Here is a 27211-nt window from a genome sequence, read left to right as displayed (position 1 = left end):
TACATCCACTGATCCAGAAGCATGCTTGTATACTAAATCTGTTTTTAAATACCTGCAGTCACATTCTGCTGCTCTTGGAGAATAACAATTTTGGCTATCTGGGCTCTCAAGCTGGCAAGTTCGTTTTCCAATGCACTAATCTTTTGCAGAGCTTCTTCATTGGCTGCAGGTTTGGCTTCTGGCCCCTCCTTCTGCAGAACCGGCAATGATACTTGTCTCCTTAATGGACCGTCAAAATGTGCCACCTCATCATCTACTGATAGGTTGTGTTGTAAAGGATGCTGTGTCCTGCAAGATTTTTCCAATGTTAGTGAAGATTGATATGATATACACATGATACATAATTACTCCAACTACACACAAGTCAGGTACAGAGGCAAAAGTGGCGGGCTCCTGAGATTGAAGTGGATGCAAGTAGGGAGTGGCCAAAAAAATACACTCCATTGGACACCTGGAGCTGTCCTTCAACTAGTATGTGAAAAGACAAATAAATAAATCTATGTTAACAAGAGGGAAAAAGCCATAGGCCAGGGGTCTTCAACCTTGGCCCTCCAGCTGCTGTGGAACTACACATCCTAGCATGCACTGCCACCTTTTTGATATAACAGCATGCTAAAACTATGGCAGTGCATGCTGGGATGTGTAATTTCACAGCAGCTGGAGGGCTAAGGTTGAAGACCCCTGCCCTAGCCCAAAATCTCATGCATGGCACTGGAAAAATAACTAGGAAGCAGGGAAACAGAAGAAGGGGGAGGGGTATCATATTATCATCCATGTCCTGTCTCCTAGTGCCCCTTAACTGCTGAAGGAGAAATGTATCTTTTTAAAGCACCAATCACAGTAACTGGAATGTTTCAGGTTGTTTTTTTGTCTTATTTCCAAACTTACCGGAATCTTGCAAAAACTTCTCCCTCCTCATCAGCAATCCATCCTACATCGGCTAAAGAGGCTACCGCTCCATTTGTATTGCTAGCATTTAGTGCAACAGGATATGGGACAAACTAAAAGAAATTCAGAATGAGATTTTCAATATTAATGTATATGAACTAAAGATATTACATAAAGTACTCCTGTGTATGAATGCAATGTGTACAGCACCACCATGTACAGATGTGTCCACATATAACTTACCTCCGTGAGCTACAAGTCCAGTTTTACATAACACGTGAGCGCCATGCAACTCGGTAGCGCAGAGCGTCTTTTTCATGCTATTTCTTACCTTCAAATGAGTCTAATTCTAAGTGATGCGAATAGGACCCACCACCAGCAGCTTCTGTGGCATGCTTATGTTCTGTGTGTGACTGCAGGTGTATCTGCATGCGAAATGCTATGTTACAGTGTCAGCGGCTGTCCATTAGACACATTTGAATATAAAAAGTTGCACGAAAAGACGTTCGGCGCTACAGTCATGCCCTGGCATGGCGCAACTAGAGGGGGTGATTAATGCACAAGGAAGCATGATGTATGTGGACACGTGTATGAGCAACGTGTACAACAGAACTTATGACACAAGCACACTGATTACATTAGAGGCATGCAGGCAAAAAGTTATAATGTTAACTGCACGAGAAAACGTGTCGCTAACCAGTGTTTAACTGGACCTAAACAGTATAATTAATTTCTGGTAACAATCATAGCATAGAATCAAAACTAAGAAAAAGTAAATAGAAATGAATACATCTTCAGAGATATGACATTAGGAGCTTGCTCATTGCTATATCACTCAACGTCTACATTACTACTAAGGGCCGTTTTCCATTAGGTGCGAAAACTCGCGTTTGGTGAAAAGCGTTTGCAGGGCAATGTTTTCGCCCCAATCGCCAGTTTTGATGCAATCTTTTCGCGTATCTCCAAAATGCTCGCTCCTGCTTTTTGCCCTATCCAATTACAACACACATGAAAACGCATATGTGCGATAATTGTGCATGGCGAAACTAGCAAAAAGTACAGCACGTGTTTGAGAAATCAGTCTGTATCCCATAAAAAGCCTAACTGACATTGGAAATCAATATATAGAAGTGTATTAATAGCCCTAATAAAAGTATTTGGGGTTCTTAAATTGAGTGTGGAAAAATTATAAAAAGCTATTTTTTTGGAAAAAAAAATAATTGCTGTAGTTAAATTTGGGGTACATTAAAATGGCTGCCAGTATATTTTTGGGTCTATAAAGTGCAGTTTTAAAAAATATTAAAAATACACCTGCTGCAGCCACCTGCAATCCTAATACCACCTGTCCCATCCATACAGCCCCCAAATACCTGACCTAGATCTTTAAACCCATTTTCTAACATATTTTCACGCCAAAAATTACATGTCACTATTAATTAAGCTAATTTAAAAATTATTTTTGCCTAATTACTCATTAGGGGTGTACAAAGAGTTCTGAACCAAAGATCTCATTCAGACCCGCTTGCGAGGGCAGGACGCTCGCAAGCGGGTCGATGGTACCCAAATGCGCATGCGCACGACGGAGGGAGCTCCGTCGTGCGCATGCGCGAGACCCGCATAGCGACAGCCAAGCTGTCGCTCCGGGTCTCGCACCAAAGGGAGCGTGCTGTCGATGGTGATTGACAGCACGCCTCCTTTGGTGGGCGTGCCGGGGCGTGGCTTTCAGACGGAGGCGTTCCCATGGGAACGCCTACCGTCTGGGGCCGGCCCCACTGACATCAGTAGTGATGTCAGTGGGAATGATTTTGGTTCTGATAAGAGCCAAAATCACTCCAGGGCTTGCGGTCACCGAGACCCTACCGCAGGGTCTCGTCGCAAGCCCGATGGTCGCGATGGTCTTGACCATCGCGACCATCATCATGGACGCTCGCATAAGCGGTGGGTGGTAACCCACAGCTATGCGAGCATCCAAAAGGCCGCTCCAAATTTAAATAGGACGGCCCTGATTCAGAGCGAGCGCTCTGGTCAAAGCGTCCGGCTCTAAATCAGGGCCCAAGTCCCAACATTTTTAGCCAAAAATTGCACATTTTATCACCTGCTCTGAGATGGGGAAAACTTTTCGCCGGTTTCTGCCTATAGAGTTTTCGCACAAGCAAACACTTCGGCAATTGTGCGCAAAAAGTGCACCTGCAAATGCTTTTCACCAAACCCGGCTTTTCGCACCTAAGTGAATATGGCCCTAAGTGTAGCTAAATGTAGGCGGGGACTTAATATGCAGCAAATCAGCCAGGAATATGTGCAGAAAATGGGTATATATATTGCTCTGCTATGGGGTTTCCTGAAGCTTGGTTGCTATGGCATTGGAAACACTGGTTTCTCTGGGTGTAACCAAAGAGATAGCTCTGAAATCCTCAAGATTCAGTTTAATCAGTCTATGCAGAATATTACTTATTTTAATTAATTAAATAGACTATACATATATTTAGTATGTGACCCTTGCCATAAACAGACAGTCATGCAAGAAAACAGAGTCAGAACATGCAGAAGTCCAGGATGTGCGCTGACCTATGACGGTTCTGATGCTTGCTCCTTCATAGAAAACATGTAGCAGTTGAAAAGAGATTTTAGAGGACAACTGTCAAACAATCGCACAGAAGCAAGAATATTCATTTTACATGCACAAGTTATTTTATAGCGAGCATCACAATAATGGTAATATATGAAGACTGATCGATACTGCAGAGTCCATAAACTATGAATTTATTTATGTTTAAGGAACCTAAAATACTATCGAGCACCACACCCAGTTTGTCCCATTCAACTTTGTGACTAAACACAGCTCAGACTTGAATTACCAGGGACGCTGATCGGTGTGAAGGTAAGCCACCAGACTGATCACAACTAATGGATTCTAATTGGCTACAGCATATTTTTGGAACCAGAGTCCTAGAAAGGTACTATTTCACCTTAACATGAAGATAATTGATTATACAGTCATTTTTTCACTTGGAATTTCCCAATGTTTATTGAAAAAAAGGACATTTGATGCAGCGTGTAACACATATAGAAACAAGGTGTGACATCAACTTACAAGCTATTTACTAAACATTACAATTGTAATGCCTGCATAGAACAAATTCTCACTGTTTTAGGATCAGCATTAAAGATGCAAACAGAACAAAGGTCTAATTGTTGGGACGCTACTGCCTGAGTACAGTACTTGCATTGCTCCCACCCTCCCTTTAGTTTCTAGAACAGTCCAAGTAAGAAAGCACCGTTCTTAAGATTCTTCCATCACCTACGCACCAGCTCTACCGGGCTCACATAAAACAATTACTTTATTAAACCTCAACATTATCAATTTCAAATTCAGGGATTTCCCATAACCTACACACAAAGGAAGCAGCAGGTTTTCAGGATGAAATAACCCTGAAAATGAGCATCTATCCCTCTAAACGTACTTACTTCTGTACAGGGCTATTTTTGGGAAAAAAAGGTTTAGGAACTGTGGGTGGAGCTAGAGAAACAATGATATACTGTACTGCGCAAAAAGTTTAGGCCGGTGTGGAAAAAATGCTGCAAAGTTAGAATGCTCTCAAAAATAGAAGTGTTAATCGTTTACTTTTATCAATTAACAAAATGCAAAGTGTGTGCAACCAACTTAATGATAAACTAAATAAGATGTTTTACTATCAACTCTGGTAGCAACAAATGTGCTCCCTATCTTTATTTGCTATATTTAGCAATTGTGGCTCTATCATGTCAGCAACAGAGCTTCTATGAGGTCAGCAATTTGTTCTCTATAGGCAGCAATAGTGCCTCTGATGTCTGCAATTACTTCTCTATAGGCAGCAATAGTGCCTCTGATGTCTGCAATTACTTCTCTATAGGCAGCAATAGTGCCTCTGATGTCTGCAATTACTTCTCTATAGGCAGCAATAGTGCCTCTGATGTCTGCAATTACTTCTCTATAGGCAGCAATAGTGCCTCTGATGTCTGCAATTACTTCTCTATAGGCAGCAATAGTGGGTCAGTGATGTCAGCATTTATTTCTGTGTAGGCAGCAATAGTGCTTCTATGATCTCACTATTAACTTCAGTATAGGCAGCAATGGTGCTTGTATGATATCAGAAATTACTACTGTATAGGCAGCAATAGTGCTTATATGATGTCAGCAATTACTTTTACATAGGCAGCAATAGTACCTCTGTGATGTCAGTAGTACTATTGAATTGGCAGCAATAGTACCTCTGGTAAGTTAGTAGCACTACTGTATAGGTAGTATTACCACCTCTGTGATGTCAGTAGTTACTGCTGTATAGTTAAGCAATAGTGCCTCTGTGATGTCAGTAATTACAACTGTATAGGTAGTATTAGCACCTCTGTGATGTCAGTAGTTACTACTGTATAGTCAGGCAATAGTGCCTCTGTGATGTCAGTATATACTACTGTATAGTCAGGCAATAGTGCCTCTGTGATGTCATTATATACTACTGTATAGTCAGGCAATAGTGCCTCTGTGATGTCAGTAGTTACTACTGTATAGTCAGACAATAGTGCCTCTGTGATGTCACTAATGTACTACTGTATAGTCAGGCAATAGTGCCTCTGTGATGTCAGTATATACTACTGTATAGTCAGGCAATAGTGCCTCTGTGATGTCATTATATACTACTGTATAGTCAGGCAATAGTGCCTCTGTGATGTCAGTAATTACTACTGTATAGTCAGGCAATAGTGCCTCTGTGATGTCACTAATGTACTACTGTATAGTCAGGCAATAGTGCCTCGGTGATGTCAGTAATTACTACTGTATAGTCAGACAATAGTGCCTCTGTGACTGCCTCTGTAATGTCAGTAGTTACTACTCTATAGTCAGGCAATAGTGCCTCTGTGATGTCACTAATGTACTACTGTATAGTCAGGCAATAGTGCCTCTGTGATGTCAGTAACTACTACTGTATAGTCAGGCAATAGCACCTCTGATGTCAGTATATACTACTGTATAGTCAGGCAATAGTGCCTCTGTGATGTCAGTATATACTACTGTATAGTCAGGCAATAGTGCCTCTGTGATGTCATTATATACTACTGTATAGTCAGGCAATAGTGCCTCTGTGATGTCAGTAATTACTATAGTCAGGTAATAGTGCCTCTGTGATGTCAGTAATTACTATAGTCAGGTAATAGTGCCTCTGTGATGTCAGTAATTACTACTGTATAGTCAGGCAATAGTGCCTCTGTGACTGCCTCTGTGATGTCAGTAGTTACTACTGTATAGTCAGGCAATACTGCCTCTGTGATGTCAGTATATACTACTCTATAGTCAGGCAATAGTGCCTCTGTGATGTCAGTATATACTACTGTATAGTCAGGCAATAGTGCCTCTAATGTCAGTAGTTACTACTGTATAGTCAGGCAATAGTGCCTCTGTGATGTCAGTAATTACTACTGTATAGTCAGGCAATAGTACCTCTGATGTCACTAATGTACTACTGTATAGTCAGGCAATAGTGCCTCTAATGTCAGTAGTTACTACTGTATAGTCAGGCAATAGTGCCTCGGTGATGTCAGTAATTACTACTGTATAGTCAGACAATAGTGCCTCTGTGACTGCCTCTGTAATGTCAGTAGTTACTACTCTATAGTCAGGCAATAGTGCCTCTGTGATGTCACTAATGTACTACTGTATAGTCAGGCAATAGTGCCTCTGTGATGTCAGTAACTACTACTGTATAGTCAGGCAATAGTGCCTCTGTGATGTCACTAATGTACTACTGTATAGTCAGGCAATAGTGCCTCTGTGATGTCAGTAGTTACTACTGTATAGTCAGGCAATACTGCCTCTGATGTCAGTAATTACTACTGTATAGTCAGGCAATAGTGCCTCTGTGATGTCAGTAGTTACTACTGTATAGTCAGGCAATAGTGCCTCGGTGATGTCAGTAATTACTACTGTATAGTCAGACAATAGTGCCTCTGTGACTGCCTCTGTAATGTCAGTAGTTACTACTGTATAGTCAGGCAATAGTGCCTCTAATGTCAGTAGTTACTACTGTATAGTCAGGCAATAGTGCCTCTGTGATGTCAGTAATTACTACTGTATAGTCAGGCAATAGTGCCTCTGTGATGTCAGTAATTACTACTGTATAGTCAGGCAATAGTGCCTCTGTGATGTCACTAATGTACTACTGTATAGTCAGGCAATAGTGCCTCTGTAATGTCAGTAGTTACTACTGTATAGTCAGACAATAGTGCCTCTGTAACTGCCTCTGTAATGTCAGTAGTTACTACTGTATAGTCAGGCAATAGTGCCTCTGTGATGTCACTAATGTACTACTGTATAGTCAGGCAATAGTGCCTCTGTGATGTCACTAATGTACTACTGTATAGTCAGGCAATAGTGCCTCTGTAATGTCAGTAGTTACTACTGTATAGTCAGGCAATAGTGCCTCTAATGTCAGTAGTTACTACTGTATAGTCAGGCAATAGTGCCTCTGATGTCACTAATGTACTACTGTATAGTCAGGCAATAGTGCCTCTGTGATGTCAGTAATTACTACTGTATAGTCAGACAATAGTGCCTCTGTGACTGCCTCTGTAATGTCAGTAGTTACTACTGTATAGTCAGGCAATAGTGCCTCTGTAATGTCAGTAGTTACTACTGTATAGTCAGACAATAGTGCCTCTGTGACTGCCTCTGTAATGTCAGTAGTTACTACTGTATAGTCAGGCAATAGTGCCTCTGTGATGTCACTAATGTACTACTGTATAGTCAGGCAATAGTGCCTCTGATGTCACTAATGTACTACTGTATAGTCAGGCAATAGTGCCTCTAATGTCAGTAGTTACTACTGTATAGTCAGGCAATAGTGCCTCGGTGATGTCAGTAATTACTACTGTATAGTCAGGCAATAGTGCCTCTGTGACTGCCTCTGTGATGTCAGTAGTTACTACTGTATAGTCAGGCAATACTGCCTCTGTGATGTCAGTAATTACAACTGTGTAGTTAGGCAATAGTTCCTCTGTGACTGCCTCTGTGATGTCAGTAGTTACTACTGTATAGTCAGGCAATAGTGCCTCTGATGTCACTAATGTACTACTGTATAGTCAGGCAATAGTGCCTCTGTGATGTCACTAATGTACTACTGTATAGTCAGGCAATAGTGCCTCTGTAATGTCAGTAGTTACTACTGTATAGTCAGACAATAGTGCCTCTGTGACTGCCTCTGTAATGTCAGTAGTTACTACTGTATAGTCAGGCAATAGTGCCTCTGTGATGTCACTAATGTACTACTGTATAGTCAGGCAATAGTGCCTCTGTAATGTCAGTAGTTACTACTGTATAGTCAGGCAATAGTGCCTCTAATGTCAGTAGTTACTACTGTATAGTCAGGCAATAGTGCCTCTGATGTCACTAATGTACTACTGTATAGTCAGGCAATAGTGCCTCTGTGATGTCACTAATGTACTACTGTATAGTCAGGCAATAGTGCCTCTGTGATGTCACTAATGTACTACTGTATAGTCAGGCAATAGTGCCTCGGTGATGTCAGTAATTACTACTGTATAGTCAGACAATAGTGCCTCTGTGACTGCCTCTGTGATGTCACTAATGTACTACTGTATAGTCAGGCAATAGTGCCTCTGTAATGTCAGTAATTACAACTGTGTAGTTAGGCAATAGTTCCTCTGTGACTGCCTCTGTGATGTCAGTAGTTACTACTGTATAGTCAGGCAATAGTGCCTCTGTGATGTCACTAATGTACTACTGTATAGTCAGGCAATAGTGCCTCTGTGATGTCAGTAATTACTACTGTATAGTCAGGCAATAGTGCCTCTGTGATGTCACTAATGTACTACTGTATAGCCAGGCAATAGTGCCTCTGTGATGTCAGTAACTACTACTGTACAGTCAAGCAATAGTGCCTCTGTGAGGTCACTAATGTACTACTGTATAGGAAGAAGAAGCGCCTTTGTGATGTCACTAAATACTACTGTATAGGCTGCAATAGTGCCTTTGTGATGTCACTAATTTAGTACTTTATAGGCTGCAATAGTGCCTTTGTGAAGTCACTAATTTAGTACTTTATAGGCTGCAATAGTGCCTTTGTGAAGTCACTAATTTAGTACTTTATAGGCTGCAATAGTGCCTTTGTAATGTCACTAATTTAGTACTTTATAGGCTGCAATAGTGCCTTTGTGATTTCATAATGTATTAGTGCAACGTTTCCCAAACTCCACCATTTCAGTCCAGATTTCAAGGACACCAATACTTGTGTAAAAGATGGTTAAAGTAAATTGACTAAGGTACTAATTAAGTCACCTGTGTTTAAGCATGGATATCCTTAAAACCTGGACTGTAATGGAAGCGTTTGGGAACCTCTGTATTAGTGAATAGGTAGGATGCATGGTTATGTATATTGTTTCAGGACCAAACAATGGCTACATTTGATTTTTTTTTTTTTAAACACAACACATAATAAAAGTCTATTTAAAAATAGAGTTAAATTACTTTAATGTGCTGTGCAGCCTAATCTAATGCACAGCATATGGGATGAAATCACCATCAGCACATGGCTATTACAGAAGTTTTCCACCCTCAGGTTCCTTCAGTAACACAGGTATAAATCACTAATCTCTGAGTAAATACATACACTTTACTGATGAAAACTATGCACAGACCTGCAGTGCAGGGAGGTACAGATGTGTCCACATACATCTATCCTCTGTGCGCTACATGTTGCGTCACAAATGTGTGAAAGCCATGTGACTCGGTAGCGCAGAGCATCTTTTCATGTGACTTTTTACCTTCAAATGTGTCTTATTTTCACAGTAGTAATAGAACGCACAAGCAGCTTCTGCTGTTTAAAAGGATATGCAGCATGCCAATATTCTGTGTGCAGCTGTATCTGCAGGAGAAATGCTACGTTACAATGTCAGCGGCTGTAACACCGTAACGTAGCATTTCGCATGCAGATACACCCGCAGTCACACACAGAATATAGGCATGCCGCATAACGATTTAATCAGCAGAAGCTGCCTGTGCGTTCTATTGCATCAATGTGTGAACAAAACGCATTTGAAGGTAAAAAGTCGCATGAAAAGATGCTACAGAGTCACGCCAAGGCATAGCCCGACTAGAAGGATTGTTTAATGCACAAGGAGGCTAGATGTGGACACATCTGTAGTCCCATATGAAACCCCCTTTAAAATAAATCCTGCCTATTCTGAAAGGTAAAGAGTCATACCTGAAAATGAACTCTTGGTGACTGGATAATGGGAAGATGAGATCCTATTTTTCGGACTATACTGCGAGATGATCCATATGGTTTTCCTGACCCAAATACCTGAACAAAGTAAAAATTGTATTTTAAATTTTACAAAGAGTACAGATGATTTCAGAAATAGTGTCATTCATTTATGATCTTCTCTGACAATTTCCACTAAAACACAATTACCATTACAGGTGACCTGCAGCATAGATGATTACAGAGGAATTAGGACGACCTGGTGGGGAGCTTTGAGTTTTGCAAAATTACAAAATAGAATAGTAACAGCATAAGCAGTTAATATTTAGAATACCTTTAAAGTATATTATCATTTATTTAAATGGCGCCACAAGTGTTCCGCAGCGCCTTACAAAGTACATAAACAGGTTGATTTACAGTGACTTACAGTACAGTACAATACAATACAATACAATACAGGACATGGATAATATACATTGCTACATTTGTGACCATAACACCCAGATAAGCAACAATGCAAAGCAACCAAGTGTTAGGTGCCCCAGTAGAGAGTAAAAAGTAGATGAAAGTAGAGTAAGTAGAAGCACAAGAGGGTAGAGGGCCCTGCTCATAAGAGCTTACAATCTAAAGGGGAGGGACAGACAAACAGGTGTGATACAGATGGGGTAGGCAGGGAGGAAGGAGTATGTAGCAGCAAGTTAAGATGAGAGCTGGAAGGCTTTGATGAAATAGTAGGTCTTGAGAGTCCATTTGAAGGATTGAAGAGAGGTTGAGAGTCTGATGGGAAGCGGGAGAGAGTTCCAAAGGTGGGGAGCAGCACAGGCAAAATCTTGGAGGCAGGAGTGGGAGGAAGTAATCAATTGGCATGAAAGGCGGCGTGCATTTGTTGAACGAAGAGGGCGGACAGGAGAGTGAAGGGAGATGAGATCCGAGATGTAAATGGGAGAGGAATGGCTGAGGGCTTTGTAAGTGAGTGTGAGAACCTTAAATTGGGTTCTGAAAGGGAAGGGGAGCCTGTGGAGAGCTGGTAGGAGAGGGGAGGCAGATGCAGAGCGTTTTGGATGAGCCGAGCAGCAGCATTGAGGACAGACTGGAGAGGGGAGAGAAGGGATTTGGGGAGGCGAGATAAGAAGAAGAGGTTACAGTAGTCCAATCTGGAGTTGACCAATGAGTGTATGAGGGTTTTAGTGGCATCCTGGGTGAGAAGTGGTCTAATCTTGGAAATATATTTGAGATGAAAATGACAGGACTGTGAGAGATTCTGTATATGTGGTTTGAAGGAGAGGGAGGAGTCCAGGTTAACTCCAAAACAGCACACTTTGGGTTAGGGGAGATAGTTGTGCCATCAATTGATAAAGAAATGGTGGGAAGTGTGGTTATGTTGAGAGGTGGGAAAATTATTAGCTCAGTCTTAGACATATTAAGTTTAAGAAAATGCTGGGACATCCAGGAAGAGATAGCAGAGACACGAGTGAGGAGAGAGAGGGAGAGGTCAGGGGTGGAAAGGTAGATCTGAGTATCATCAGCATAGAGATGATATTGGAGGTCAAAAGAGCTGATGAGTTCACCTAGTGAGGACGTACAGAGTGAGAAAAGGAGAGGTCCAAGAACAGAACCTTGGGGAACACCTACTGTAAGAGGCTGTGGGGGAGAAAGGAGTCATGAGATGATACAGAGAAGGATCAGCCAGAGAGGTAGGAGGATAGCCAGGAGAGAGCAGTGTCACGTAGACCAAGGGAGTGAAGGATTTGCAGCAGATGATTGTGGTCCACAGTGTTGAAAGCAGCAGAGAGGTCAAGGAGAATGAGCAGAGAGTAGTAGCCCTTGGATTTAGCAGCAAGGAGGTCATTGCTGACTTTTGTGAGGGCAGTTTCAGTGGGTATAGAATATCATACTGACCACTCCTAAGGGTGAAAGTTACTGTAGACACAGAGTTGTGAAGTGAGAAGTTACTACTGTAACTAATTTTATATTATTTGAATAACTAAATTAGATATTTTTATTTGTACTTTAAATGCAGACTGATGACAAAATGTTCTGTAACAAAGCAAAAAAAGAAACTATCCCTCATTTATTTACCAGATGATGCACTGACCAGCAGCGTCATATTCAGGGGTGAATAGATTTTTCTTTATACAAAAGTCACCCAGTCACTGCAATTTATTATCCTTTATTTATATGGCGCTACAAAGGTTCCACAGCGCCTTACACAGTACATAAATGAGCACACAAGAAAAACAGTTATTAGCAGCACAAAACAATGCAGGACAGGGACATGGTTTATAGGCAAAGCTGCATAATACAAGCAGCAGGGTGTCAGCAACTCAGTGTTAGGTGCCAACTGGTGAGATAGGAGTACATGATGGTATAAGTAGGGGAGGGTATTTATCATATCTGATCGCTGTCTCATCGACTTGTGTGTACGGGCCATAACTTTGAAAATTCCAAAAATCAGTAACTGGAAAAACAGACTGCATTCAGCACAGCAGTCATGGGTAAGTCATCTAGTAATATAAAGATAAAAGTCAAACTCACCGATTCCATGTTGTAGGTTACTTGTTGCAGAACCATCCTAATAAGACGTAAAAACCAGCTCAGCATCGGATACCATAAAATCTCACCACAAAGAGCACTGTATAAACAGTTTGGATCTGGAGAGAGGCTGCTGTTCCATAGTCACGCTGTAATGATAAACATACACAGTTAAATCTGTCTGCCCTATAAGGAGAGGTGACAAAGGAAGTAATGCTGCTGAGAGCACCAAGTACAATTTAATGAATGGAAAAAAGTCTTGCAAAGCAGGCAGTATTTTTAGGATCAATTCATCCAGGTGCCTTACACACATTTGGGTTCACTAAAATAAAATAAATAATATCCGGAAGGTATCATACTCCCTCCAGTGTCTGAAGAGGATAAAAAAAAAAATTGCTAAAATACACTCATAATATTCTATAATATAGGCACAAGCAATCAGGAACGCCTCTATCAGCTTTAGCAGAGAATCCACACTCAGCCAATCAGAAACGCCCATTTAAAGAGCAAGTGTCTCATCGAAAGTAGACAATGTGTCGTATTCAATTTGAGGCGAAATGTCGGAATCGACGATGATGTCATTTTCGCCTATTTCAATTATCCCCGTATTCAATTACACTGACTTGTCGCTGCTGCGAAAAGTCAATGTTAAAAAACAGGGATAAGTTTTCACCAGGCTTTTGGTGGCGAAAAAATGTGCAGAATTGGGGTTTAGGGGTGGAGGCTTAAAAAATAAATAAAAATAAAATAGCCTGCACCTCTGGGAATGTCCCCTAAAAAGGATGTGTCAAAAAAAAAAAAAAAAAAAAAAAAAAGAATTCGGGACACCCCAAAAAATGACCTTGAAATTTGGGGTGAAAAAAATAAATAAAAAAAATGTATAGAACACACTTATAAAAAAGCCAAATTACTTCCAGAGGGGTTCCCTTATATGCAGCAGGTGTTTTCTTCATTGCCGGGGTAGCAGCAGGTGCATTTTTGAAGAATTTTTAAAAATCATTTTAGGGACTTTAAAATATGCTTGCACCCATTTTCATGTACCCCAAATTTGATGGAACAAATTATTTAAAAAAAAAAAAAAACCTATAGTGAACCCCCATTTCTAGACATCTTTAGGGGGGACCCAGGGACATTTCCCGAAAATTCCCAAATTTTTTGCGATACCTTTCCGCTGGCTCCCATTTTCGCTGCTTCGTAATTGAATACGGGGATAAAGCGGGCACGCGCCCGATACTTTATCCCAGGAAAAGCTGCGATGTGGAGCGAAAAGTTCAGCACTGACTTTTCGCTTCCAAATTGAATACGGCCCAATAAGTTGCAGAAATGGACAATAGATTGTTTTAGGAAGAACCATTAATCACAAAAGTTTAAGAGGTCAATTTAATTAAATGTGATGTAACATAGCATGTAACAGCACAATGCACACCATCCGTACGTATGATAATCAAAATCATTGCATTTTCCTGTGCATCCCTATGGGGGTGTGAGGTAAAATGCACAATGTATGGACAGAGATGGGTGCCTTTGTCGGTGTATAAACGCCATCATAACAATCAATGGAATCTGCACCTAATGCAGGGTACACACTGGCAGATATATTGGCCTATCAATTGATGGGCCAATATATATTGCGTGTACGTCAGCCAGTGTGACCAGCGATATGTCTGAACTATGTGATTCACAGACATATCGCGTCAGCTGTGCTGCACAGCCGATGGCAGATATATCTGCTCATTGTGCTGTGTGTACAGGTGGGCATCACCACACGTACAATTGCTGCAGAGGCCGTGGGGAAGGGGGCACTACGCAACCCCCTGCCAGCGTGACCCGAGGCCAGATGATGGTTGTTCAGTGTGTATGAACAACATCATCTGCAGATATATCTTTTAAGTGTGTACGCAGCTTAAGTGTGCTCAAAAGAGGGAATAAGAAAAAATAGTAACAAACATGCGTTTTATACAACTAGGTGAACTGAAGCTCATTATTGCATACCGATGGTCTAAAAGGCATTTCTTACACTGTGAACAGAATAGCACCACAATACTAAAACAATGCCTTATGCTGGGTACACACTAGACGTCGTGCAAACGATGCAATAGTCGTCTAGATTTCCCTTGGATTCCCGAACAAACTATCTAGCGCACTGGTTCTCAAACTCGGTCCTCAGGACTCCAAACAGTGCATGTTTTGCGGGTCTCCTCACAGAATCACAAATGAAATAATTATCTCCACCTGTGGCTCTTTTAAAATGTGTCAGTGAGTAATGAATACACCTGCGCACTTTCTGGGTGACCTGAAAAACGTGAACTGTGTGGGGTCCTGATGACCAAGTTTGAGAACCACTGATCTAGTGCATACACACTGTGCAGTCTTTCACAATCTCCCAAACGACCGAAAAATATATCTTGCATCAATTGGTGGTTCGTTAAGTATATAATGTTAACATTTTTCCTGGTCGTCTGGTAGAGCGTACACACTGCACGATTTGTGGGAAATCGTTAATGAGATTGTCAGATTGAGCTGCATGTAGGGGCGAACTGAAGATGCGATGGACGGCGCTGCAGTAACGAGCATAGTGCGTACACACTTGACGATTTGTCATTCTGATATGTCGGAATTGGCCAAATCGTTCAAAATATCATCTAGTGTGTACGGGGCTTAAGGCAGTAGTTCCCAAACTGGGTGCTGTGACACCCTCGGGTGCCTCAGGGTACTTGCAAGGGAGCCATGGGATGGTGGTCCAGAACCAAATCAAAATATTGATAGTCAATATTACATGTTGGAGACACCAATCATAACATATGTGGACAAAAAAAATACAACTCTGTCCACCACCACATAACTGAGCCTTAAGGCCCCCATACATCAGCAATCGATTGTGGCAATTCTGCAATTTGCAATCGAATGTGTATAAAAATCTGCAATGTATGGGCTTCACAGATCGCAGATTAGAACCATAAAGTGATTGGAATTGTTAAATTAGATTGTCCAGCATGTTGGATGTCACAGATGGATTGGGGCTGTAGATTGCTAGTGTATGGACATGATCAGCAGATTTGCAGACCGTTACTAGTAAAATGATGGGCCTTTCAAGATTGGCAGATCTGTGTTTGCTGCAATCGATCTGCAAATCACTGAAACAGATCTGTAATGTATGGCGCAGATTGCAGAATGGGAAATCCTAAACTAAAACTTCAAATTGTTCAATTGTGGTCTTCTGATTGCTGATGTATGGGGGCCTTAAGAATAATAGGTAAAGTCAATTGACTTATTTGAATACATTTTGCTAAACTTGTCAATAAGAAACTTTTGGCTTAGGGGTGCCGTGGAAAAAATGCTGATACTCTAGGATACCATGATTCAAAAAAAGTTTGGGAACCACTGCCCGAAGGAGAGATAGAGAGATTTTATATTATATATATATATATATATATATATATATATATATATTTATTAATATTAGTTTTAACTGCTAAAGAACAAAGATAATTTGGCAGTCAGTAGGTTTGGGAAAGGTAGGACCCTGCATATTCTGACTAAGAATGTGATATATGGTAAGAACTTACCTTTGTTATCTCTATTTCTACGAAGTCCATAGGGTTCCACAGGATACCTTGGGGTATAGGCGATGGCGGCAGACATCCAGGCACCACAGAGTTAAAAACTTCACCATCCTCCGAGGATGCACTGGGGTCCCTCTCCTATACCCCGTCCCCGAGCCTCAGGCACTCAGTTTCGTCACAAGCCATAGGCCGGAGGAGGATAAAGAGAGAGAGAAGAAAGTCTGGAACACACAAGAATCACATTCTCACCAGAGGGAGACAGAAAAACCGGTGACCAGAACCACAGCCCATCTGCAGTACAGGTACGACAGGGCGGGAGTCCTGTGGAACCCTATGGACTTCGTATAAATAGAGATAACAAAGGTAAGTTCTTACCATATCTCATATTTTCTACATCAGGGTCCATAGGGTATCCACAGGATACCTTGGGGATGTCCCAGAGCAGTATCCTTCAAGGGTGGGGACGCTCCTGTGCGGAGAGGAGAATCCGTCGCCCGAAGGAAGCATCCTGAGAGGCGAAGTTATCAAAAGCATAATACCGTACGAAAGTATGGACAGAAGACCACGTGGCCGCCTTGCAAAGCTCAACAGCTGAGGCGCCACATCGAGCTGCCCACGAAGGACCCACAGACCTAGTGAAATGAGCCTTAACAGAAGATGGAACAGAAAGGCCCTCATGAGCAAAAGCTTCAGAGATAGCCAGTCGAATCCATCCTGCCAATGTTTGTTTAGTGGCAGGCCAACCTCTTTTATGGAAGCCATAAAGGACAAACAAAGAGTCTGACTTCCTATAGACAGAAGTGCGGTCCACATAGATTTTCAAAGCCCGCACCACAGCCAAGGTGGCCTCACCAACTGAAAGGTCCAGTGAAGTAAACTATGGTACAATAATTACCTCGTTGATATGGAAACTAGATACCACCTTTGGAAGAAACCCAGGACGAGTGCGCAGCACAACCCTGTGTCTATGAAAAATTAGAAATGGAGGTCTGCATTAGAGAGAGCTCCCAATTCTGAAACCCTTCTGGCCGAAGCAATAGGCAGAAGGAATACAGTCTGAATGGGTAGCCATTTCAAATCCACTGAGCCCAGTGGTTCAAATGGTGGTCCTTGAAGAGTCTTCAAGACCACAGCCAGATCCCATGGTGCCACCGGTGGAACAAAGGGAGGCTGAATAAGAAGCACCCCTTGCATAAAGGTGCGGACATCAGGAAGCATAACAATCCTACGATGAAACCACACTGAAAGTGCAGACACCTGTACCTTCAGGGAAGCTAGGCGAAGACCCTGGTCTAAACCCGCCTGTAGGAAGGCCAGAACCCTGGACAATCTGAACACCTGAGGAGCATAACCTCTAGTGCGACACCACATGGAAGAAAGCCCACCACACTCTATGGTAGATGTTGGCAGATGAAGGCTTCCCAAGCTCTCAGCATGGTGTTGACCACAGAGCTGGAGAAACTTCTGGACCTCAGAGGGCAGACTCAATAGTCCCGCCGTCAAAGACAGCCGACTCAGGTCCGGATGAAGGCAAGGACCCTGAGACAGTAGGTCCTGACGTTGAGGCAACAACAGCGGAGTGTCCACTGAGAGACCCTGAACATCCGTGTACCAGTGCCGCCTGGGCCACGCTGGATCAATCAGCAGTAGCATTCCGCCTTCTTGCATGAATTTGCGTATCACTCAAGGAAGAAGGGAGAACGGAGGGAAGAGGTACGCATACTTGAAGGTCCACTTGACCGCCAGAGCAGCCACTAGACAAGCCTTTCGGTCTCTTGTTCTTGACCCGAACATCGGCAGTTTGTTGTCGTGTCATGAGGCCATGGAGATCTATCTCTGGAAGGCCTCACTTGTTCACCAGTAGCTGACACACTTCCTGGTGAAGAGACCAATCTCCTGGATGCACGTCTTGACTGCTGAGAAAGTCTGCTTCCCAGTGGAGAACTCCTGGTATGAACACTGCTGATATTGCGGTGAGATGCTTTTCCGCCCATACTAGAATGCGGGACACCTCTGTCATAGCCGCCTGACTGCGAGTCCCTCCTTGGCGGTTTATGTATGCCACCGTGGTGGCGTTGTCCGACTGTACCTGCAAAGGTTTTCCCTGTAAGACCTGTCTTGCTTGCTGGAGAGCCTTGAATACTGTCTGCAGTTCCAATATGTTTATTGGAAGAGCAGCTTCTACCGATGTCCACCTTCCCTGAAAGAAGTGTGGACCCATCACCGCACCTCAGCCCCGGAGACTGGCATTCGTCGTCAGAAGGGCCCAGTCTGCGATCCAAAAGGGGCGCCCCTTGTTCAGGTGAACCGTCTGTAGCCACCAGGCCAGAGATAACCGCACCTCCGGGGAAAGCACCATAGTCTGTGTCTTTATCCTTTGGGTCGTCCCATTTCATCTGGAGAGGATCAGCTTCTTCAGAGGTCTAGAGTAAAACTGGGCAACCTCCACCATGTCGAACATGGATACCATGGGTCCCAGTAACCTCATTGCCAAGTGAATAGACACCCGGCGACTCTGTAGGCAAAGACGGACCTTTGCCTGTAACGCAGAGATCTTTTCTCCCGTCACCAAGATCCTCTGATGTTGGGAATCCAACAGAGCTCCTAGATGGAGCATCCTCTGAGGTGGTACCAGGGAGGACTTCTTCCAATTTATCAGCCAGCCGCGAGACTGCAATACAGAGACTGTTAGTTGCAGATGGTGCTGAAGTTTCTCTGAGGACTCCACCAGTAACAGGAGATCATCCAGATAAGGTAACAGGCAGACTCCCTGCAACCGCAGGTGAGCGGCCATAACTTTGGTGAACACCCGAGGTGCTGTAGCCAAACCGAAGGGCAGAGCCTGAAACTGGAAGTGGTCCTTGACCGCTGCAAATCTGAGGAAGCACTGGTGTGCTGGGACAATAGGGATATGCAGGTAAGCATCCTGAATATCCAGCGACACCATGAAATCCCCAGGTTCCACTGCTAAAATAATGGAACTCAGGGTCTCCATCCTGAACCGAGGAACCCTCAGAAATTTGTTGAGGGATTTGAGGTTGAGTATTGGCTGGTAGGACCCATTGGGTTTCTGCACCAGAAAAAGATTGAAGTAATACCCCAATCCCTTCTGAGACAAAGGAACTGGCACTATAACTCCATTCTGGAGTATCGAGTGCATTACCTTCTTGAGTTCCTGGGCCTTGCCCTGATTGGACGGAAGGCCCGTGGTGAAAAACTGGCGGGGAGGCCTCCTGCGGAAGGAGAGGGCGTACCCCTGAGAGACCACTTCTCCGACCCATGTGTCTGAAGTGGCCAGACACCAGCTTTTTGGGCGAATTTCAGAAGTCTGCCCCCCACTTTGAGGTCCCCCAAAGAGAGGCCCGCCCCGTAAGGCCGAAGGTTTGTCATCGGACGTCTGGTACTCCAGGCCTGCGTCCTGGGCTTTGCAGGTTTCTTGGTGGCAGTCCTCCTACGAAAGGACTGTACCCTGGGTCTGTTCTGTGTTATATAGGCCCTTTTTGGAATCAGCATCCGCCTTCCAACAACGCAGCCACAGGATACGACGAGCCGCCACTGCTGCAGAGGAGATCTTGGGCGCCATGAGGCCCATATCTAAAGCTGCCTCATTAATGTAGGTAGCTGACTCCCTTAAATTACCCACCAACTCCACCTGTTCAGGTGACGAGTCTGGGTCCAGGGATGCCTCCAAGGTATCAGCCCAGTGCTCCATAGCTCTTGCCACCCAGCACACGGCCAAAGCCGGCCTGGACACGCCTCCTGCAAGGGAATATTTCTACCCATCGATCCGTTGGATTCTTTAAGGAGGACATAGAGGGCATAGGCAACGTAGCACTCTTTACTAGATGTGTAAATTCACTTGTGGCGGGTTATTACATTTTGCTAAATAATTATCTGCAAAAGGGTATGCCACCGCAAACCGTCTAGGGGGCTGGTAACGCTTACCCGGCGTTTTCCACGCCTCCTCTAAATGATCCACTAGCTGATCAGATAGGGGAAACACTGTAGTATCACTTTTAATATCCTTGAAAAAGGCATATTTTGATTTAGCTACAGGAGGAGCGCCATGCTCAATTACCAAGGCCGTGCGCACCGCACGTATGAGCCATCATCTGTCGTCACAGCATCCTGATCTTGATGAGGTTGCAGCAGACGCTTCTGCGCCCGCACAGACGACTACCCCTGTAACACCTCTGACAGCTGTTGTACTGAGGTAGACAGTGAATTAGCCCACGCAGGTTCATGGATGACCTGAGGGGGCGACAACGGGAAACTCTGAGGTACGATTAACTGTTTAGGAAACCCCTGCATAGGGGACGACACCATAGACTGCTGAGAGACCCCCATCTGGGGACACGCAGGGGTTGTCGTTAACTGGCCCACCAGGATAGTAAGTGCCGCAGCAAAACAAGGCCTAGGTAGCTCCTGCACAGGTGTAGTGACAGAAATCGGCCGTGCCAACCGCAGACACACCTTACATAATCCATCACAGTTACCATCACCCTCTGCCAATGGTACGTTGCATACAGTACACTGAGGCAGAATGGGGAAATCATGCTCACTGTCAGACATACTGAGTGTGTGACCCGGAGTTGTATGTGACCACCGCACTTCACAACAAGTTGTATAGTGAGGTATAAATCCCCCTTGCAACACCGCACCGCAAGGGCTTGTTAGCAGAGAAGAAAAACAGGGATAGGGAAAATAGCTGACAGTATGTGGAAGTGAAAGTAACAGACAGCAGCGCTAGCCCACAGTCACATACAATGCAGAATATTGAAAACCCTGCAGTATCTGCGCTTCATCAACTAACCAGACCTCAGCCTGGTAGGAAACAGCGCTGCATACACTGACCTTGCACCGGAGGAAAGTTATGCAGGGGGTCCCAGACCACGATGCCCGCGTTAACAGCTTCCAGCAGCGTTTGCCACATGTATTAAAAATATGAGATATGGTAAGAACTTACCCTTGTTATCTCTATTTCTACGAAGTCCATAGGGTTCCACAGGATACCTTGGGGTATAGGTGATGACGTCAGTCTTCAGGCACCACAGAGTTAAAGTTTTCAGCCTCCCAGGATGCATCTGGGTCCCTCTCCTATACCCCGCCCCCGGGCCAAGGCATCTCAGTTACGTCACAAGCCATAGGCCGGAGGAGGAGAAGAAAGAGAGAGAAGAAAAAAATCTGGACACTCACAAGAATCACATTCTCACCATAGGGAGACGGAAAAAACGGTGACCAGAATAAAGCCCATCTGCAGTACAGGTGCGACAGGGCGGGAGTCCTGTGGAACCCTATGGACTTCGTAGAAATAGAGATAACAAGGGTAAGTTCTTACCATATCTCATATTTTCTACTTCAGGGTCCATAGGGTATCCACAGGATACCTTGGGGATGTCCCAAAGCAGTATCCTTTAAGGGTGGGGACGCTCCTGTGCTGAGAGGAGAATCCGCCGCCCGAAGTAAGCATCCTGAGAGGCAAAGATGTCAAAAGCGTAATACCTCACAAAGGTATTGACAGAAGACTCCGTAGCAGCCTTGCAGATCTGAACTGCAGAGGCACCAAGTCTAGCTGCAAACGAAGGACCCACAGACCTAGTGGAATGAGCCCTCACCAAGGAGGGAACTGGAAGACCTTCATGAAGATAAGCTTCTGAAATTGCCATACGAATCCACCCTGCCAAAGTCTACTTTGAAGCAGGCCAACCCTTTTTACGGAAGCCATAGAGGACAAACAAGGCGTCCGACTTCCTAAAAGAAGAAGTGCGTTCAACATAAATTCTCAATGCCCGCACAACATCCCAAGTGGCGTCACCCACTGAAAGTCCAGGTGAATTGAAAGCCGGCACAACAATTTCTTCATTGATGTGTAAACTGGATACCACTTCGGGAAGGAATCCCGGACGAGTGCGAAGCACCGCCCTATTCCTATGAAAAATCAGAAAAGGGGGTCTACAAGAGAGAACCCCTAAATCCGAAATCCGTCTGGCCGAGGCAATGGCCAGAAGGAATAAGGTTTCAGCTATAAGCCATTTAAAGTCCAGTGGTTCAAACGGCGGTCCCTAGAGAACTCTCAGGACCACAGCCCAATTCCAAGGCGCCACCGGTGGAACAAAAGGTGGCTGAATGCGAAGAACACCTCGCATAAAGGTGTGCACATCAGAGAGCGCAGCAATCCTACGATGAAACCAGACTGACAGGGCAGACACCTGCTCTTTCAGAGAAGCCAGGCGAAGCCCATGATCCAGTCCAGCCTGTAGGAAAGCCAACACCCTAGACAGGCGGAACTCCCTAAGGGAATAACCTCTAGGTCTACACCACCGGAAGAAAGTATGCCACACACGATGGTAGATTCTTGCCGAGGAAGGTTTACGAGCTCTTAGTATGGTTTGCACCACGGAGCTAGAAAAACCCTCTGGACCTTAGCATGACCGTTTCAACAGCCACACCGAGTCAGGTCCGGGTGAAGACAAGGACCCTATGACAGCAGATTCGGTCGTAATGGTAACCTCAGAGGAACGTCTACTGACAGACTCTGGAGGTCGGAGAACCAGTGCCGTCTGGGCCACTCGGAAGCTATCAACAGTAGCGTACCTCCTTCTTGATTTGAATTTCCGTAATACCCGCGGAAGAAGGGAAAATGGAGGGAAAAGGTAGGCAAACTGGAACGTCTACTAGACGGACAGGGCATACACCAGAGACGCCTTTTCGTCTCATGTTCGAGACCCGTACACCGGCAACTTGTTGTTGTGCCGGGACGCCATGAGGTCTATCTCTGGAAGACCCCACTTGTCCACCAGACTCCGAAAGACGTCCTGGTATAAAGACCACTCTCCCGGTTCCTCCTTGCTGGTTTAAATAGGCCACCGTGGTGGCGTTGTCCGACGGGACCTGCACAGGGTGACCCTGGAGAACCGGCTGTGCCCGCTGGAGAGCTCTTGACACTGCATGGAGCTCCAAAATGTTTATTGGAAGCTCCGCTACCGCCCGAGTCCACCTGCCCTGAAACAAGTGTGGACCCGTGACAGCTCCCCAGCACCGGAGACTGGCGTCCGTTGTTAACAGGACCCAGTTCGCCACCCAGAACGGGCGACCCTTGTTGAGGTGGGTCGTCTGCAAACACCAGGTTAGAGACAGGCGAACATCCGGAGTGAGCCCCATCGTCTGGGACTTGAGACACTGAGGCAATCCATTCCATCTGGACCGGATCAATAGCAGCAGAGGTTTGGAGTGAAATTGGGCGTACTCCACCATGTCGAATACCGACACCATTGAGCCCAATAACCTCTTTGCCAAGTGTATCGACACTCGACGACACTGCAGACAACTGCGCACCCTCAACTACAAAGCAAGGATCTTTTCCTCCGTCACAAAGATCCACTGCTGCCTGGAGTCCAATAAGGCCCCGAGGTGCAGGATCCTCTGAGATGGGGTGAGAGTGGACCTCTGCCAGTTTGTCAACCAGCCGTGACGTTGCAGTACCGCAATCGTTAGATCCAGATGGTGTAAAAGAAGCTCTGGAGACCCCACTATCAACAGGAGGTCATCCAGATAAGGCAACAGTCGGACTCCCTGCGTCCGCAGGAGAGCCGCCATGACCGCCATGACCTTGGTGAATACCCGTGGAGCAGTCACCAGGCCAAAAGGCAGTGCCCGGAACTGGAAATGTTCGTTGCAGATTGCCAATCTGAGGAACTGCTGATGGCGCAAAAGAATAGGGACATGCAGGTAAGCGTCCTGGATGTCCAATGACACCATGTAGTCCCCAGGTTCCAGTGCCAGAATAATGGACCGCAGGGTCTCCATCCGAAACCGAGGCACCCTCAAGGACTTGCTGAGGGCCTTTAGGTTTAGTATTGAACGGTAAGACCCATTGGGTTTCTGCACCAAAAATAGAATGGAATAGAAACCCAGGCCCCTCTGGGAAATTGGAACATGCACTGCGACCAGCACCGGGCGAACTGAAGCAGGCGCCCCCCACTTTGGGGTCCCCCAAAAGGAGGCCTGGACCGTCAGGCCGCAGGTTTGTTATCTGACCTAGGAGCCGGACGTCTGGTACTCCAGACCTGATTCTTGGGCTTGGACAATTTCTTGGCCCCAGCCTGCCGTGGACAGGACTGTACTTTAGGCCTACCTTGGGCCCTGTGAGGCCAAAAGGACGACCCACCAGCACTAGAAGGAATCGTAGCAGACAGAAGACATGCAGATTTTGCTGCTGCCAACGTAACTACAATTTTGTCCAGATCTGGACCAAATAGTACCTGTCCAGACCTTCTAATCCCTTTTTGGAATCCGCGTCCGCTTTCCAAGAACGCAACCATAAGGTGCGACGAGCAGCCACGGCTGCAGAGGAGATCCTAGAGGTGAGCATACAAATATCTAAGGCCGCTTCATTAATGTAAGTGGCCGAGTCTCGGAGATTGCCCACCAACTCGGTCTGTTCAGCCGAACAGTCAGAGTCCAAAGACGCCTCCAAATTATCCGCCCAGCGCTCCATAGCTCTGGCTACCCAACACACGGCCAGAGCCAGTCTGGATGCTTCCCTGCAAGGGAATAAACGGATTTGAGGCAGATCTCCACCTTGCGGTCAGTGACATCCTTCAAGGATGACATCGAAGGCATAGGCAACGTGGCACTTTTGACTAGGCGTGTGACATGTGAATCCACTTGCGTAGGGGATTCCCGCTTAGAAAAATAATTGACCGCAAACGGATAAGCCACGGCTAAGCTTCTCTGGGGCTGAAACCGTTTACCTGGATTTTTCCACGCCTCCTCTAAATGATCCACTAATTGATCAGAAAGAGGGAACACCGTAGCCTCACCCTTAATATCCTTAAAAAGGCATATATGAATGTGGCACCAAAGGATCAATATCCTCAATAACTAAAGCCGAGCGGACCGCTCGAATAAGACCAGGGATATACACCTTGGACTTAGCGTCCGGCTCTTTGGTACGGAGAGGTTCTTGGTCAGATAGATCCAGAATCTCCCCATGATCTGACGTCTCATCGTCATCCCCATAAGGAGCAGATAAAGACGCCACCGGCCGTTATGAGGCCGCGACACAGACTCTCCCTGTAAAACATCGGACAAATGCTGAACCAATGTAGTTAAGAGTATTAACCCACGCAGGCTCCGGAGAAACCTGGGAAGGGACAGGGAGACTGTGGGGTACCATCAATTGTCTCGGGAACTCCCGCATGGGTGACGACCCCACTGACTGCTGGGACAAACCCGTCTGGGTAAACGCAGGTGGCGGAGCTAGCTGGCCCACAAGGGTTGTAAGCGCCTTAGCGAAACAAGCCCAGGGAGGTTCCTGTACCGGGACCGTGACCATAATCGGCCGTGACAGTGCCAGGCACTGGGGGCATAACCCCTCCGCGTTACCCTCCCCCTCCGCTATTGGTACCTTACATTTAGTACACATGAGCTGGAGAGGAAAATCAGTCTCAGACATGATGGTAAGTATGTGGCACTCACACCTATACGTATTGGCATAGTGTGAATAACACCCTGCACACCGCGCACCGCAAGGGCTTTGAGCAGAGCAAGATCAGGGACAGTAATAAAGCTGACAGTAGAAAGTGAAAGTACAGACAGCAGGCTAGCAGTTCAGTCACATACAATGCAGAAGAAACAAATCCCTGCACTATTAGCGCTGATTCTCAACTACTCAGACCCTCAGGCTGGTAGGACTCAGCGCTGCATACACTGACCTGTGACAAAAAGAGGAGAGGTATGCTGGGGGACCTAGACCGCAATGCCACCGCTCAAAGGCTTCCAGCAGTGTTCACCATGCTTTAAAGATGGCCACCGAGGAGCAGAAGATGAAGGAGGCCGGCCTGGGGAGGACAGCTGACACACTGTGGCCACTCAGGCAGAGCAGAGAGGCTGTGTGCAGCAGGGGAGGCGCCGGCTGTGAGACAGGGAAAGCGCGCTCCCCTGGCATGCATTTAACCCCTGGGACGCCGCAGCGCATGCCGCTCAGCAGCGGCCCGCTGTCCCAGGGGGTAGTGGAAGCGCAGGTTGGTCGCCTGGCTCCACGCTGCAGCCAGTCCCCAGGGAGACCCCTGCCTGGGGACTCAGGACCATGTGACCAGCGGGGACCCACCGCGGGACCCCGCTGCTTACCTGCATCCCCTTGGATCCGGCCATGGTCCAAAACATCTGGGGACACCGCTAGCCGTGACCCCAGATGTCTACCAGCATCCCCGGATCAGTACCGGCGTTCTGGTACCGGCGGGGTGTAGGGGAGACGGCATGGACGACAGTACTGACTGTCCATGCTGTACTCCCAGATGTGCAGCCAGCGCTGCCTTTAAAAGAAACTTCAGGGGCTCTTCATTGCCCCCCTCTGCACAGTGCCTCCGACTCCGGCCAGGCACCGACGAAACTGGGATGCCTTGGCCCGGGGGCGGGGTATAGGAGAGGGACCCAGATGCATCCTGGGAGGCTGAAAACTTTAACTCTGTGGTGCCTGAAGACTGACGTCATCACCTATACCCCAAGGTATCCTGTGGATACCCTATGGAACCTGAAGTAGAAATGGCCACCGAGGAGCAGAGGGAGGGCTGGTCCGAGGGCGGAGCGCATGCAGATGCCTAACCACCTTGTGGAGAGGCCGTGTGCAGCGGGGGAGGCGCCGGCTGCTTAGCAGGGAAAGCGCGCTCCCCTGGCATGCATTTAACCCCTGGGACTGAGGACTGGACAGAAACAGTAAATGTCCAGCGGGGTTAGCAGAAAGCGCAGGGATCAGTAGCCTGGTTCCACACTGCAGCCAGTCCCCAGAGAGCCCCCTGCCTGGGGACTAAGGACTGTGCTATTCGGCTGGGACTCTCCGCGGGACCTTGCCGATTACCTGAACCCCCTAAAATCCGGCCACAGTCCGGGCAACCGGGGCCACCGCTAGCTGTGACCCCAGTCAACCACCAGCATCCCCCGATCAGTACCGGCGTTCTGGTACCAGCGGGGTGTAGG

The 27211-nt window shown here is 45.9% G+C and overlaps 1 protein-coding gene across 3 annotated transcripts in view; it reads right to left on the bottom strand.

The window, feature by feature from the left end:
• Window positions 1-27211, bottom strand: part of MTFR1 (mitochondrial fission regulator 1) — a 75206-nt gene that overhangs the window by 27181 nt on the left and 20814 nt on the right. For all 3 annotated transcript variants that reach the window (XM_088469332.1, XM_088469333.1, XM_088469334.1), the window contains 4 exons: window positions 12675-12820; window positions 10140-10238; window positions 889-1001; window positions 53-288 (listed from right to left, as the gene is read on the bottom strand). In XM_088469332.1, coding sequence (XP_088325458.1) covers window positions 53-288; window positions 889-1001; window positions 10140-10238; window positions 12675-12740 — 514 coding nt within the window. In that variant the 5' untranslated portion in view covers window positions 12741-12820. The remainder of the gene's footprint in view (window positions 1-52; window positions 289-888; window positions 1002-10139; window positions 10239-12674; window positions 12821-27211) is intronic.

Source organism: Taudactylus pleione, unplaced genomic scaffold (assembly GCF_031769625.1).
Source record: "Taudactylus pleione unplaced genomic scaffold, aTauple2 ptg000090l, whole genome shotgun sequence".
Classification (NCBI taxonomy): domain Eukaryota; kingdom Metazoa; phylum Chordata; class Amphibia; order Anura; family Myobatrachidae; genus Taudactylus; species Taudactylus pleione.
This window is presented reverse-complemented; position numbering and strand designations above follow the sequence as displayed.